Source organism: Netta rufina (genome assembly GCF_964035555.1).
Source record: "Netta rufina genome assembly, chromosome: 5".
In the NCBI taxonomy this organism is placed as follows: domain Eukaryota; kingdom Metazoa; phylum Chordata; class Aves; order Anseriformes; family Anatidae; genus Netta; species Netta rufina.
The window spans coordinates 45,736,008-45,752,981 of record NC_140128.1 but is presented as its reverse complement, the minus strand read 5'-3'; the positions used below and the strand labels follow the sequence as shown (position 1 = coordinate 45,752,981).

The following is a 16,974-nucleotide window of genomic DNA, read 5'->3' as shown; positions in this document are numbered from 1 at the left end:
TAGGAACGTCGCCAGCTCAGAGCAGTCCAGGGAACTGAGAAGTGATGATGATGGCATCCAGGAGGATTCTTTCCAGCAAAGGAGGGACATGGCAGAGGGCTTTTGGCTCTTCAGAACAATTTCCTTTCCTCTCAGGAGCAGCCTGGTGGTCATTGAACACAGAAGTACTCAGGGGAGAGAAAACAGTGCCAGAACGATTCTTGCTGTGCCTGGCCAGGGAAAGGGAGGCTGCATTTGGGGAGAATACAGCCCCAATGGCTTTAAAACAAGAGTGTGTCCTAGGAAAGCAATCCCCGTGAAAGTGTGACGAATTGGATCTTGGGCCAGATCCGACATGGTAGTGCAACAGGGCCCAAAGTCTCAATCCGCTCATTTCCAAAACTACTGAAACGGTACCAAGGGGGTGATCTGGCCTGGCCCCCTTGCTTCTGTCTATCTAATCCTCAAGCTTCAGAGAAGCTTTACCCCAGAGGACTCCCTGAAGCAGAGCATCTCGCTCCCAAACTCAGCAGGTGCCCTTGGGCAAGGAATCTGCCTCTTCTATGAAACGAGACAGGCTGAGGTAGGGAACTTGCATCTACCTTTACTGACTCAGACCCTCTCAGTGTAGCAGGCCTCGTGAGGCAATGCTCCTTATCCCAGCTATACGCATGGGACTCGAGCACAATCCATCCTCCAGATAGTGTGCCACCACCGTGTCACCCCAGAAGGAATGTTTCCAGCTGTCTCCACCGATCTGAACTGCCTGATGACCACCTCCTCCAAGTATTATCCCAGCACGCAGCCTACGGGATCAGCTCTCAGAGCCACACCCCTTTGCCCTGCACTAAAGGGCAGAAATCATGAGGTCCTCCTGCTTGGCAGGGCTGGTTACATGCCCAGTGGGGGTGGAAGTCCGGATTTTGTCAGTGGCCAGGCACTCCTGGCTGCTCACGCCTGTGGGAGTGATGTCCATGAGTTCTCCAGATGAACTAAGGGGGAAAGAGGGTGAGACAGAGATGCCCGACGAAGGATCTGTTGAGCCTGCAAACAACCTTGGGGGCTTTGGGACTAGGTTGGGTTCATATTGCGCCCTCAACAGGATCTCCTGATCACTGACAGACTTGGGCATCTCTGCAAAGTCACTGGAGCTGTCAGACACCATCATGCAGTAGATGTCCTGGAAGGAGCTGCTTTTGCTATCCAAATTGAAGAGGCTGTCTATGAACTCAGCAAACTCCAGCACTTGGGGACTGGGAACATCAGTGAGCCGTCCATTCTGGAGGGACAGCTCCTCACGAGGGGCTAAGGAAACACGGTCCCCCTCACTGCTGGCCCCCTCCTCACTGCAGCGTCGCTGGGGGGTAGTGCCACCACTGTTGAGTGCATTCTCGGGGGGCTGAGTCTCCTGGGAGTGCTTGGAGAGGCTATCAGCAGCCAGCAGCTCTGTCCGCGAGCTGAGGGAGGGGTTCTCCTCAGGGATAGCAGGGTCTATATAAAAGCAATGCGTCTCGTCCTTCTCCATGACAGCATGGAGGCTGGGAGAGCCCCGGATGCTACGAAAACCAGAGGAACGCCTTGAATCAAAGCTGTAGATGGATTCATTGTCAGAGAGGCTCTCCATGGTTGCAAGAGGAGCACGTCGGTCCTGTAGCTCCACAGACAGACGTTCCTTTGTATCCAGGAGCAGCAGCTCCACGGGGTCTTTCTGCACAGGAGAAAGTGGCTTTGTCTCATAAAACCCCTCCAAGCTAATTTCAGAATGGGACTTGCTCCTGCAATGAGAAACAGAGACAACGTGAGACTGAATTACTCAGAACCAAAAGCTGCCAGAACAGCCAGAGGAACCAAGCCTGGGGCACAGACTGCAGGGCACAATTCTTACAGAGGGAAAAGCAAGCAGGAATGCTTATGGCAATAAATTGCAAGAATACACACAAAACTGTTTCACTTTACAAAATTATTAAAGGTATGAATGCCTCTTAAGATGGCCTCCTGTTTCTACCATGATTCCTATTTGCTCTCCAACCACAAACCGTCTTAGAATCATAGGATGGTTTGGGTTGGAAAGGACCTAAAAGATCATCTAGTTCCAGCCCCACCACCATGGGCAGGGTCACCTTCCACTAGACCAGGTTACTTCGTTCTCAGTTTCTCACTTCCCTGTTTCGCCTGCATGGTGCAACTCCTTCCCCTGCAAGCTTCGTCTTTGTGGTTCCACGGAAAATCCCACTTGCCTTGATAAGAGAAGGAAGTTTCTGTACCTTCAACTTTTAGGTCCCCCTGACCTTTCTGCACTAGCAGATTCTTAAGCGACACAAAGGATCCTTTTTCACCTAGCACAACACAAGACATACTGAAGCAAAATGAAAGTCCCATACAGGCAGCCCTTGGATCTATTCTTCCCACTAACATTGATCACAATGGACCCACAGGAGAGCCAACGATCCTATAAAGAACTCAAAGATGTAGTCTTACTTTGTACTGCTGTTCCTTCTGTCCACTGTTATGGCTCCAGTTCCAATCTGCACTGAGGGTCCACTAGGCAAGGGCTGACTCTGGAAGATCAACTCTGGGGTGAGATCCACTTCTGTAGGACTCACCATCACTTTGGCAGCGGAAAGTAAAGCTGTTTTCCCCTTATTGTAATTCTCCAAGACCTATAACAAGGCAAGCAAAGGAACAATAGTGCTTCACTGGAGGTAACTTCGCTGTTCTTAGCTCAAAACTTCCAAACTGCTGGATCTGCAATTGGTTCTTACTGAGGTGTTCCACAAGCACAGAGCAAAGTCTTGACATAAATGATTATATCAGTGAATTTTGACGTACTCTATCCTGTCAGGATGCCCCGCTGGGAATCCAGTGCTGGGGAGATGCCCAGAGATGCTGGCAGAAGCAGCTTTCACACCAATACAGTAGAGAAGATTTGGCTAACTCTCTATGGCAGAGCTGCATGGCTACGAACTGTAGTTTAGGAGCAGAGACTCATTCCACAACCATTACACATAAGCATAAGCTCAGCCACCCTGCAGACTAACAGAGCAGCTGCAACAGTAGCGTGGAGGACTTCTGAAATACCCCATGCAGCTGCATGCACAGACATCCAGTGCTGTCACAGCTCACTAAATTTCACTTGAACTGCATGCTGTAACAGGCAGCTTTGAGAGAGTGAACCGAACACCACCTAACCTCATATTATTATGGCATTAAAATTGGAAATAGGACCTAGTTTGGGACTCTGGGCATTGGGACTGAAATCTACATTCAATTTCCAGACCTCATCACATTTGACTCAAATAGCCTACACATATCTGGCCCAGAGTACAGTCTTTTTTTCTCTTCCCCCACAAAGGGAAAGGTATTGTGTATTTAAACAGCCTGCTCTCCTGGGTGAGAACTACCTGAAGGCCTGTGATAAGGCACTGGTGTTATTAGGGCATTTTAAGTGCTCTTGCATTACGAATGAATAAGCCCAAACCCCACCAAAGGGATTCCTGGCTCTCCAGCACACACACACAACTTTGGCTCTGTGGACATTTCGTGTCTACAGCTCACCTCAACAGCATCATCATGCCAAGCCTTTCCTGCCCAAACCCAGGCCTTCCACACATTCAAGCCAAAGTCCATGCTATTGAACTGAGTGACCCCTCCCCGCCCCCTGATCCCAATTTTCAGCATTACCTTGTTGAGCCCTTCCATGACCACGTATGGGAGGTGTTCGTGCAACATCGCTGGTGAGATGATGACTTCATTAAACGCCTTATTGTCACCCCAGATAGCAAAGTAAGTGGGATCCTCTTGCTCGCAGCAACTAAAAGAGGAGTTGGGATCCAGAGGAGAAAATGGGGAGCAGGGGATGAAAGAGCAGGCCAATGTTTTGGCATGCAAAAGCATGAAACAGAAGGTTACAGAGACAGAAAAAACAACAGGAGGAAAAATAGAGGGAGGAAATATTAAATACACATGCTACTGCCGTTGCTCTAAAGCACTGCACTAACAAACAGCAACACAAGTGTCTTTCTATCCTCACAGCACGGACACAATCACCGTCACCGTAAGGCAGTGAAAAGTCACCTCCTTCATGGATGGATTGCTCTCTTGGGAAGTCTTTTCCAACAGAAGTTTTTCAACCCCCCATCCATAGGCTGACTTCACAGCTCTGCATATACTCACCAGCACTGCTCTGCAGGATGATTGTGCACCACGTGGATGATGCGGCCAGGCGGGTAGAGCGGTGTGCTTGCAGACAGAGCAATAGTCAGATCACTGGGATGGGTCCAGAGGCGATTACTCGTTACTGAGTTTTCTTCTGTCTCTTCAGGGAGCTCTGACTTGGGTATGCACTTGGTAGCACCCACAATGATTCGCCACTGTCCAGCACAAAGGAAAGGAAGGAGAATATGGAGAAGAGAAAATGATCAGAGAAAGAGCCATCTCACGGGACACTATAGGTAGTTTTATTTAAACTGAATACCTAATATCAGAAAAGAGAAAAACAGAGCTCATGTACCTGTTGCTTGAATAGTAAACCTAGAGAGAGGTAACACCCTTGCTCAGAAAAATTACTTCTCTCTCCCTTCCTTTCACACTTTTAACCTTAAAAGTGGCAAAATCTTGTCTGTCTTCTTTTTGCTGGATGTTTTTGTAGAGTTTGGGATCTAGAGCAAACATATTTGTCCACCAATGGATAGCTTATCTTCCAGGATAAAAAAGGTAGACAGAAACTGAATATTTAATGTACCAAAAGAAGCAAGACTACAACTTATGCAGACAAAAATTCCCTTTATGTCTTTATGCATAAAAAAAATCCTAAAATCTGAAAAAATGCCCAAACCCACAGAATTCTATCAAGAAAAGCATTAGCTCAGTTGTGTTTTTTTGGTTTTTTTACCCTCAATTGATCATTTACATAATATTTTACCCCTAAGAATCTTCAAGTCTTATGCTTTTCCCATCTCAATGTAATAGTAAAGACGACAAGGGAAGAACAAATTTACACATTTCTTATCTCCAAAACGTTAACAGGCCACTTGTCCTAGAAGGGCACCATCCAGAGAGCACACAGCAATGCCTAGAAGCAGACAACTGTTGCACTTCAAAGCCTGTTACCATTTGTTGTTGGCCCCGAAATGCTAGGCTTGGAACAGAGTCTTCAAAACAGGCCAAGATTAGAAAGCTTCCTGCTCTGTTGTTTTAGACATGTAACAGTGAAGTTACAGCACATGAGCCAGAATTATCACAGAGTTACAACTCAGCCTGCAGAGCGTAGCCCCTAACCCAGACCTCTCTAGGTGTCTTCTTGCTGTTGCCATCACTCCTCTGGTTACGGAAACAACACACATGGTGGACCTGAGAGACCTACAGTGCAGAAGTCTGCAGCATTGTTATATGACACGGAGCTATCATCATCACTGCTCAGACGCTTGCCTTCATAAGTCTTTTAATCTTCATTCTTACCTTTGGTTTGTTACTCCTCTGAAGAACATCCAGAAGCTGACGGCGAAATCCCTCCAGCTGAGAGAGACCAATTCTGGAAAAGAGGAAGATGTGGTTACAACAGCTGGGCAAGGAACAGCAGGCAGGTAACAGGATAGTAGAGACATACAGCACAGAAGAATGAGAAGTTATGCTACAAAAGAAACAACAATGCCATAACGTAGATCACTCCAGAGGTGAGTTGAGGCATCACCTGGGACCAGTGAGCAGGGTAAAAGGCCACAGAAACCACTGTGACCACAAACCAGTATGAAATGCGATAGACTCAGAGTGGTGAACGCACATGAAAGGTCAATGATGAGATGAGGGAAATGAAGCCATCAGGGAAACAAGTGAGCAAGAAACAAATGAAAGATAGCACAGAGCTATACAACACTATTAAGCAGACTTCAGGATCGACAGGATTTTGTTATACAAGTTAACAAGAGGTATACTGAATATTGTAGTAGTTTTCCTCCACTGAACTCTACATGCCTAATATTGTACATAGAGAATTTACCTGAAGTCACACAACAGGGCTGAGGTAAAAATAAAACTCTGGTTGATTGGCTCCTAGTTCAATGCCCTGTTTACCCCCCTAGTTCAGGGGAATATGTCACAGCAACAAGAGGTGAGAAATGCCAAGACAAGAAATGAAGGAGATGACAAGAAATCAGCACATGTAGTTCAGGGCAGAGTAAAGAGGTCTGAGATAACACAGACAACCAGAAGGATGGCATTGACACATCAGACACCACCATAAGTATTATTACAGAGGCTGGCTATTCACCTTTTTCTATTATACAGGCAACTGATGCAGAGATGGGGAGGGATATGCCTATAACAAGGTGTGTGAAACACCAATATAGGCGTGCAGTAAAAGATGCAGCAGCACAGGTAAACTAGGAAGACAAGTGAGAAGCATATAAGGATAGGTAAATGAGGACACAAGACAGGTATGATCTGGGTGTTTCTGAAAGGAAACAGGTGACTTTGGTAGAGAACAGCAGATATTTAATCAAGAAATTTGGACACTTCTCAACTTGCCTGGGCACTAGATCTTTGCCAAGCACGACTGCAGTCACAAACTCTTTTGAATACTCCATGGCATCCTCACTGGAAGAGAAACAGGACCAAGAAGAAGCAAACAGGGTTTCACTAGCAGCAAACTGCACTTCATTCCCAATTTGCCACTGGTACCTGAGAAGTTACTAGACTACAGTGAACCTGGGTCATAAAACACACAACACAAGCCGCTCGACGCCCTCAGGACTTGCACGCTTTAAAAAGACGAGCCTGATATTCACATCCCATGCCCCAAGCAACACTGCTCTGTAAGGGTATAGCTCAGATAGCACACCTCCTCCTTTCTTACCTGTGAACAGCTCTGCATATACTTAGAAACAGAAGTTTCTCTAACTCAACACCTCATAGCAGTTTTCCTGTGCTTTGGGAATGGCCAGGTGACCAGAGAGGAAGAAGATATCCCATGCTCTTGAGACTACTCTAAAAAGACACCATAGTAGAACTAAGATGGCCACTTCCTGCAGCAACCTGAGCACCAAGACAAAAGGGAATCAAGGCTTCCACTCCATGAGCTCATTCTGCAGTCAGCTACCTTCTAAAGACTTTTCTTCTGAATCAGTCACCACAGGTAGAGGCCACCAGCACCACTGACCTAGAGATGATCCTGGGCACGATGCACAGTGCAACAGAACTGTGGCAGTCAGAGGCACCTCCTTGAACTCAGACAGCTGAGGTGGCACAGTACTGTTTGGCCTGTGCTATCAAGGGAACTCAGGAGGGAAAGCTCTAAGCAGAAAGCTAAAAAAAAACTCTCAGAAAACATTCTGCAGAGCAATTCCTCTCTAGCTGCAGATGACTAGACATTATTGTCACAACAAGGCATGCTAATGTCCAGAATCATTAGCAGGATGGTTAAAATCCATTGGCTGCTGCTGGAACATGATGCAATAGCTACAAAAGAAGGCTGTAATCCATAGGTCCTTCTAAGTGCACTCACGGTACCCATCATGACTGGAAAGACCTTATTTCACAAGTGGGATGTTATTTGGCTGCCATATAAATAACACGATCAGCAGGTCTGCTCCAGTTTACAGCAGGAGAAACTCACAATACCTCTCTTCAGATATCTGAGGCAGCTACCCTAGATTCCCCCTACAACCAAAGGAGAGAAACAGGCAACAAAGCAGCACAACCTCTCTGACCTATTTTAGACATCCACTTTAGAATGACAGAAATCACACTCTGGAAGTGCCAATTTCTTTGTCAGTTGCAAAAGGAGCCCAAACTGATCTGATGTTTGACCAAATGTAAACGCCTCCATCTCCCATTCTGCACACCTATTCACAGAGGATGGGGAGAGGACACAGTGTCACTGTGCAAACAATAAGCAAGGAAAACGCACTGTCTACTCAACTTGTGTTTCCTACTAGTCAGGGTTAAATAAGAGCTATAGAAGTAAACAAAGCTGAATATTTGGGAGTGGTCACCTGTGATCATATCCTAAACTCTAAACTACAGCAGAGAACAAGAGCTGCCAACAACTCTCAGGTCCTATAAATTGACACTACATTTTTCTACGTGCTTCTCAGGGCAGAGACTTTCTTTTATTGCTCATCAGAACATCACAACCAGGATCTTTCCAGCTACAGCTACATCCCCCCCACACCCTGTCACCAGACCTCCTGACCCAACACCTACCTCAGCAGCCCACCTGGCGGAGAATAGGCAAAGCACTTCAGTGACGGGTACTGCGGACGCAAAAGGAAGGACAGGATGGCAGCTGTGCCAGCCCCTAGGGAATGGCCAACCACAATCAGGCCATAGTGTTTTGTTCCTCTCCCCTGAAAATGAAAAACAAAAGAAGAAATTGAAGTCAGACCAAAAAGAAACTTGACAAACCTCCAAATCTGTCCCTTTCCCCAGCTTCTGAGTCTTTGCTATATGTGAGCACTCCACATTCCAGCTAAACAATTCCTCCTTCAATGGGAACTAGTTATGTTATATTTTGAAACAGGAACACAGTTTTGATTTGCAGTGGCTCATCTATGTCACACAGGAGCTGGGCACAGGGCACATTCCTGTCTTCCAGTAGCACTTGTTCTGAGGGAACACGGGAAGTCATTCTCCTACACTTCCATGAGTCAGCATTTGATCTACTGGGTCTTCCCTGAAAAAGAAAGGGAATGTACACTCAAGTTGTTTGAGTTACTTGGAATCTGATGAGCTTTTTGTTCCTCCTCAGATCTGATAACCATCTGAAAATATTTGAGCCTAGACTCACAGATTAGAGGTCTCCTTGGTTCTAGGAATTATGACTTGCTCTCATTAATTTCACTGCTTGTGAATGCTGAAAAACAGAAATCCTAACCTGCAGTAGGAACAGCAGTCTTTTGAAGTTCAGATGTTCCCAACAGCTGGCAATTGTACAAGTAATTCAAAGACAAAACTATTCTCTAAAAATTTCTGCTGTTCTTGTTATTCAGAGGTGAGAGCACTAGGCATGGCTTAGACTCTAGCAGTTCATTAAGACAATGTTTGAGAAACTTTGATCTTGTTTTAATGCCAGATGACAGAGCTCTGGCCATGCCTTGTAGGCTTTACACAAGGACAGAGAACCCAAATCCTACTCTCCACAGTATCTGGTCACCACAGCTGTGACTATAGATTTCTGCATAAGGTGAAAAAAAGAACACAGACAAAGCCACAGGAAAGAAAGCTCCTTGTATCATTTTACTTCAAGACCACTTCTAAGTCAACATCATGCCTCCTACAGTCAGTGAGGTTGAGGTGAATACTGGGAGAGAATGGAGCCTTTATGCATTTCACTTGTTACTGTATTTTCCTGAACATCTGTTGCTGGCAACTGTCAGAAACAATTTACTGGGGTAGACAAACATTTGGGACCTGGGACAGATGGCATTTATGTTCCACCCATACCACTTCTTCATATATTCTTCAAAGTTAACTTCAGACTATTTCATTTCCTAACCCAAGCCAGTAGTTCCATCTCATTAATCAAGTTCTCTCTCTACCTTTGTGGGTCAGGTCCAGCTAATTACGCTCTATTACATCCATTAGAAATTGGACCCACCATGCATAAAGCCAGCTTCAAACAGAACCAGACGTGTTCCTTGTTATCACACACAGAAGGCAACCAAAATATAGAGCTTCTAATGCCACCATATCCTTACCAGTCAGATAGCAACCGAGCTCTATAGGAGAGCAGGAAAAAATCCTCACGAGCAACAGCTCACTTAAAACCAGTGAGTTTTCTGGGTATAGAGGAATAAAGCATGATAAAAGAAGTCAGATGTCTATGTATCTCTTCTTTCACCTACCGAACATCACAAGACAGACGCTTCTGCACTGACTTCGTGAAACACCAGTTCCAGGGAAGCATCAAGCCTTTTAACCCTCTTCTCCTTTTCTTTCTCCCTTGAGCTGTGGCTAATTTCCCATGGGCCTGCTCAGGCCAAGACATTATTTGGGCACAAGAAAAGGACAGCTGTCTGGCAGCAGGGAATCAGGCAGTTCAGAAGATCCCTCCCCAGCAGGGAGGGTGACTGTGCCTTTAGTGACACAGAAGCTAAGTAAGCTTGTTCGTAATGTCTCTCTCGGGTTTTCCTATAGCTTTCTATCACAAGAAATGTGCACACATAGACAGTCAGCATGGCATCCCACTGCTGTCTCCAAAGAGAATCTCCATAGAGATGGGATTTTAGTTCCTGTTGATTTGTTTTTAATCTTCCCTGTTACTGCATTGCCAATGAATGGGGCTTCCTGCCTTAGCTTTGCCCAAGGAATAAAAAAAAAAAATCTGGAGCTCTGCAGTACTGTTGGGTAGAAGGCTTCAAAATAAAAATAAGCTTTGTGGGAATAAGTAACTCATGGCCCATCTGGAAATCCAGAGGGACAGGAATTGGAAGGAAGATTTTAGAAGTTAGTACAACAGATTCAGGGACCTGGAGGTTGAAAATCAGCATTTTAGGGAAATCTCAACTTCTTTACAGCCTGCAGTGATTAAAAAAAAAAAAACTAATGCTCACCAAGTCTCGTCCAAAAGCTTGAGAAAGCACCATTTCTTGCTCCAATTTCTTCTTGATGTACTCGGCAGATAGCACCATTCCCTGAGGGCAAACACAAAGACAGAACAGGACATTAACGGCTGCAGATCAGCACTGATGTGAACACCTAGGTGGCACCAAACTGCCCTGAACATTGTACAATCTCTAGAGTGCCACACAGCACGTGCCAAGGCTGAGGAAGAATACTGACTCCACTCCATGTTTAGGAAGACTCCATTAGACACGTCTTGACTCGCTGATTACCAGAGCCACAGCTTGTTTAGGAGTAATGACAGTTCTTAAGTTATGACAACCCTCACAGATCCTATTCCTAGGCTTGTGGTGTAAAGTCTGGAAAAAAACACACACCATACCCTAACTTAAACACAAGGCTGTCTATCTGGTAGTTCAGCTCACACTGAGACTTGCAGTAGAGCAGGAGAACCAAACTTTGATTTTCTGCATGTCAGTATCTTAACAACAGAACTGTAATCTTCCATGGAAATCTGCAAATCAGAGCATGAGCTAGCCTAACAAGTTCACAGGGCAACAGCACAAACACCAAGACATAACTGGAGGGAAAAAGTGGCAGCTCTATGTGTGGAGGAAAGAGTTACTGATGACTGCAGGCAGCAGCAGCTATTAAGTGGATTCAGCTGTCAAAGGACATTAACTGCAAATTTTTAAAGGTTTTTATTTCCTAGAAGCTAAGAACTGCTGGAGGATGGGAAAAAAACTGATAGTCTGGTTCTGAACATCTACCCTCTCTCCCAGCTGATGGCTGCATTTAAAGAGTTTGTCTCCCTCTGCATAACAGAGATGCAGCTAAACACTGATATAAACAAATGGCTAGAATTTGGTCTGTTGCATAAATTCTTGGTTATACCTTTATTGCAGTTTATATTCAGTGGTGAGCAAGCCTGAACTGCAAAGTCTAAAAACAGTGATGTAGTCCAAGGTGAACGCAGGTAAACAGAAATTGGCTACTTCTAATTCATTGATTACATATCTCAAGTAATTCACACTGCCTAGGCTGGCCAAAAACCAAGGAGGATCATCTCCTCTGCTATTTTCCATTACACTCCTACCTGAAAACTGTACAAAACAGTACGAAATGAATATTATTGAGCACCGTTTAATCTCAAAGACACAAAAGAATTCACAGACCCCTCAAAAAGCAAAGAAATGTGGAATTGTCAAAGTCCTCGATATCAAACATACCATCAAACCCATCTGCCTATTGAAGAAAAAGAAGACAGGTGATTTTGCTGAGCCCAGAAATGGGACATCTGTAATGCTACTGTCATTATCAAAAAAAGCAGATGCCATGATATTTCATGCCTGTGTTCAGATCTCTCAGCAGCTAGCCAGCTTCAGCTGCATTCAGAAGAGTCTCCATTTCCAACTCTAATGAGAAGTGAATGGCAGGCTACTTATATAAATTTCTAACATGAATTTAGGATCCTATTTTTGAAAAGCATGACCTAAATCTGCGGTGATATCACTATATCACTAATGAGTGGTTAGTCAGCCTTATATCTTTTTTTTTGCCTTTTTTTTTTTTAATATATATAATTACAGCATATTTTAACATAGACAGTGATTTTAACATTATGGAATGAGACTTACCAAAGTTGCATTTAAGCTTTCTGTTAAACACGACCTTGTTTCACAAGTTTCAATGGAATAAAACTACCTGGGTTTAATTTTAAATGTGTAAATAACCAAACAGCCTGGAGATCTAGGAAAAGTAGGAAACATTCTGTATTCTTCACCAATTGACACCACAAAACTTCTATACAATATTTGAATTGTGTATGTGAAAACCCACAAAAGAGGGCATTTATGTGGTAGAAAAGAGCTTGAAAGTTATTGCTATTACTGATTGTTCTATCAAACCAGTGAGGGCTGCTATCACGGCTGAGCTTTCAGGGTTTCATTCTTAGCAGCTACTCACTGTCATCCTAGCTGGCTCAACAGCATGAGACAAACCTCTGTAACGTCATCACTTCAGCAGCTTTGATCTATACAGGTTCAACAGAACTAACCATGAATTCATGCCCTTCACTTGTGATTATTTTTAAATGATCTTTGTTATAAAATTCAATGGATTTTATCTCAAATGGCAAAGTTAGATCTTTTTGTTGTTAATTTCCTCTTTAAGTTGCAATAATCCCCTACTTATATTCTTTTTTGGCACACCAGCCCATAAACCTTAGTTACAGCTATGTTCTTTCTGACCCAAAATAGCTCAGAGACCTAACAAATGTTAACTGTGGCATTCACAGCAACCCAAACAATCAAACACTTTCAGCTGTGGTACCAGTGGAGTGATAAGAAGGCTCATGTAAACATCAAGAGTTTTAATTTGTAAGATGTCTGATCGACACTGCGTGAAGCAGCTTGACAGGCTGGCTCCCAGCCTGCTGGGTGTGCAGGACAGAATCAGCAAGAAAAATAACAGAAGCCAAACAACTTACAGGAAGCTCCCAAATGGTCCAATACTTTTCTTCAAATTAAATGCGTTAGCAAGATACGTCACATACTTTTATATTAAAGTTGACTTCTGGACATTAAAAATGCATCAAGACAGGCATTTTTAAATTCTATTATCTCCATTAGTTTCCCTCAGGAATCAACAGTACATTATTTTCTGAAGATTAATATTGATAATAATTTGAGATAAAGCTGTATTTCTGTATGAGTAACAATAGAAAAAGAAATAATACAAACGCCAAATAAAAAATCAATATACAACACAGGAAATGATCTGATGTTTCATATAAGTTATGGGCAGATGAATATTGTTGTACAAAAGAGATCAAAAGGAAAAACTAACTTCTGCAGGTATTACTAGTTTTTCTGCACATTTAAAACAGAACAAATTTCCCTTACTTTCCTTTGGTTTCCTTTTTTTTTTCCTTTTTTTTTTTTTTTTTTTGAAACTTGTGAACTGCTTATCACAATGATTATGTGAAGCCCTTTTGAACTAAATGAATGAGTAAAAAACCAAGTAACATTATCTTCAGCAGCAGGCATAACACTTCAGAAATGTTAAATGAGTAGTAAAGGCTCAGATATCTAAATAACAATTATGTGACAAAATGCTTCCTCAGGTATCTCTGTTTCTATACGATGTCCTGTGTAATCACTATATTGATTCATTTTCTCATTGGGGGGGGGAAAAAAAAAAAAAAAAAAAAAAAGCACTCATTGTCCAAAGAGGAGCTACAAAATATTGCTTTCAAGAACACACTTTCTGGGAGCGTGTCAGAAATTCCTTCAAGTCCACAGAGTCCCAACAGCACTTCCTTGGGTATCTGGCTTCTTTATCAGACCCGTATCTAAGCATCTGAGTACGCAGTTATCAGCTACTAATGCTCCACTTCCTAAAGCAAAGCATCAAAGCACAGAAGAGGTGATCTGGAAGGACACTGGCCATGAAGCAGGAGCTCACAGCTCACGGCTGCCAAAGAGCTGAGCTCAGTGTCCTGCCCTGAAGAGACCCTGACCAGATATCAGCGGCATCTTGTCTCCCTGAACAGCAGCATTTCCTAGCAGCCACTACATTCCTTCCAACACACACAACCTCCAGTTTGTATTTTTCCTTCCCAGTCTGGCACGGCATCTTGAGAGGCTGCCAAATTCCTGATAATCTTAAAACTCGGCACGTGTGTCATTACTTTGCTGGACTGGGGCAAAGGTGAGTTCTGTACCAAATTGATTTAGTCAGCCCACTCCCAATCATTAACACAGACACACAGCGTCAGTCTAATTACACAGTAGCAAGTCCTGCCAATATCGTTTTACGAGGTTCAATGACTATCCCATTGCAACAGAATTTTAAACATATTGTTGGGGTTTGATTGCAAATTTTGAAAAGGTCATTGGAAGAAAAAGTAATTTCAATGACACCAATAATTTTGTTCTAGGTCTCCACGGATTCCTTTTGCAGCTTGGTTTTTACTAATTGCATGTTGCTTTTTTTTTTAATGTTTTATTATTATTACAGATTGATTTTAACTGTTACAATTTAATGATTTATTTATTTTACATTTCATAGCCATTTCACTGCAGTTACATAACACCCTTAACACCTCAAGCAGTTTAATACTTTTTTTTCCCTGTATTTTTTTTTTTTTTTAAAAACTCAAAACATCAAAATAAGAAGTGTTTTCTTACATACCTTGTGTCCCAGCCACGTCCCATGGTGACCCTCCACTGGAAGGCGCTCTGCGTCCCCAGTTAGGTCAGTCAAGGCATCCTGAAGAAAAGAAGTCACCGTGTTTCAGATAAGTCAAACAGCAAGGGCAAGTCAAGAAGGTCTCAGACTATCCTGAAAGTTTGCTAGGGCAGCCAGGGGTAGATGAGGTCTCACAGTGCACTTACTTTTGGAGACAGCGTTCCTCGGATGCTAATGACCACCTTCTTCTTATCATGGTCCACAGCCACATAGAAAGGAGTTTCATAAACCTGGAAAAGATCCACTGCTGTAGCACTCAGGTGAAACATTCCTGTTTACATATTCTCCTGCTCAGGAAAAAAGAGCAGCTTGACAGACCATCCCTTACAGGTAAGCACTCCTCTGAACGATCTGATTTGGGCAGTAAACAAATATTTCTGTCCAAGGGGCAGAATTTCTTGGCAGAGAGACAGGAAAATTTCAAGTTCCCTTCTTTTGTACCACTACATCTGGAAACATGTGAGCCCCATTAGGAGGGACCGTAGGAGCATGCCCCACATATGAAGGGGGCTGCAGACTCCTTACCGCGTCATGGCAAGAAGTATAAACGATGTCCACCGAGGTCATGTTCTCATCCAAGAAGTGGCGCCGGATGGCAATGGCATTGCAGCCACAGCAATTATCCTCCTCAATGGTAACACTGGGTGCGTAGCGGGGACGTGAGGGACAGAGACAGCAACATCTGCAGAAGAAAAAAAAAAAAAGAGAGAGCTTTGAGGAAAGAGGAACGTGGAAGAGACTGGATTTTACAGTGGAATGCCTAGAGATGAGGGAAAGGAAGGGGGACCCTGCAAGACACACTGGCCTTGTCTTGACAGCAATGGTTTCCTTCAGTTGTTGAAGCTCTTGCACAAAACAGCACACAACTCATGTTTCGGCATCAAAAAGGGGCACTGGGCTCAAATGCAGTTTACTTTCTGAGCACCAGAGAGAGCTACAGTGCAACCAGTCTCCAAGGAATCACTGCATGGTAGGGCTAGGATCTCTCCTCAGGGAATATTGTGCTTAATGGCACAATTCCTCTATTGCTTCAACACACAAGCAGATAACATTTTTTAGATGTGTATCTATTTACAATAAACAACAAACAGGTCTAGACTCATCCCAGAGCCACAACAGAAGCAGATTCTTTCTTCCTTTCCTTTCCCTGAAAGATGCTTCACAGCTAAAAGTGAAAAGAAATTGCTTGCATAAGTGCAAAAAGCTCAACCCCAAAGAGAATCTGATGACAGCATTACAGCAGCTAAAAGCAAACATTTAAAACTATGCAATCCTGAACTGTACTACAGCATTGCTACTGTGAGGTGAGAACTGTATAGCATGGCAGAAAAAAAAAACAGAGAGAGCACAGCACAAACTCTGGCCAAGTCTTATTGATGCTTTAATAAAGACCCAAATGTCAACTCCCTGCATATCTGGGCTTGCTGATAAATCTGATTTCTGCACTCTACAACAGCTATTTTGTCTCAGTGTGAAAGCAGTCTTGTGCCAGATGAGTTCTCTCCACTGTCTGTCCAAACTGCACAGGACTGGCGTGATCCTTAGTGCACCAGAGAGGATAGAGCATATGACAGTCTGGTTTATTTAACAAGGTAAGAAGATAAGCAACTGTAGGAAAGACATGAGAATGAAGGAAAAGAGGTAGAGACAGCATATGAAGTGAAAAAGGAATAAAAGGAGAAGAGCAAAGAAGAAGGAAGTAACTGAAGAATGAGGGAGAGAGCAAACTGATGAAAGAAATGAGAGTTTTAAATCAGGAAAAACCAGAAGGGAAGAGGAAAGAAGAGAAGGCAGAGCGATAGACAGGACGGCCACTCACGAGCAGGATCTGGCCAGGCGACAGAGTCCACATGTGGGCTTCCTCATCAGGTAAATGGGCCAGCCATAGGCCGCCAGGGCAAACAGCATGTAGTAACACACCTCTTTGTATCGCTGCATCTCTTGCTGAAAGAGACAAGAGACTCACTAAAGGCCTTATTCTCTTAACACGTTGATTTGTTCCTGTTTCCCTTTTTCCATCTTAGTTAGACTACACCCTTCTTTCTGAAGATCAGCGTTCACTCTTACCACCACTAGAACAGCAAACACTGTCAGCATTTCCAGGTGGCTGCAGGAGAGTGCGCTGGTTATGCTCTAGCAAGATCCTCTCCCTCCCCTCCCAGTATAGCTATGCCATTGTTGTGATCC

At 43.7% G+C, this 16,974-nt stretch overlaps 1 protein-coding gene across 1 annotated transcript in view; it reads right to left on the bottom strand.

Annotated features, from left to right (window-relative positions):
- Positions 1–826: 826 nt before the first annotated feature.
- The window catches only part of DAGLA (diacylglycerol lipase alpha), a gene marked incomplete at its 3' end in the record, with an annotated part of 58,309 nt that continues 42,161 nt past the window's right edge, over positions 827–16,974 (bottom strand). Inside the window, exons 9-20 of the mRNA XM_084288470.1 lie at positions 16,607–16,731; positions 15,313–15,469; positions 14,934–15,017; positions 14,731–14,808; positions 10,527–10,607; positions 8,179–8,321; positions 6,490–6,570; positions 5,437–5,509; positions 4,153–4,349; positions 3,661–3,790; positions 2,458–2,639; positions 827–1,754 (exon numbers count right to left, since the gene is read on the bottom strand). Coding sequence (XP_084144596.1) covers positions 827–1,754; positions 2,458–2,639; positions 3,661–3,790; positions 4,153–4,349; positions 5,437–5,509; positions 6,490–6,570; positions 8,179–8,321; positions 10,527–10,607; positions 14,731–14,808; positions 14,934–15,017; positions 15,313–15,469; positions 16,607–16,731 — 2,259 coding nt within the window. The remainder of the gene's footprint in view (positions 1,755–2,457; positions 2,640–3,660; positions 3,791–4,152; positions 4,350–5,436; positions 5,510–6,489; positions 6,571–8,178; positions 8,322–10,526; positions 10,608–14,730; positions 14,809–14,933; positions 15,018–15,312; positions 15,470–16,606; positions 16,732–16,974) is intronic.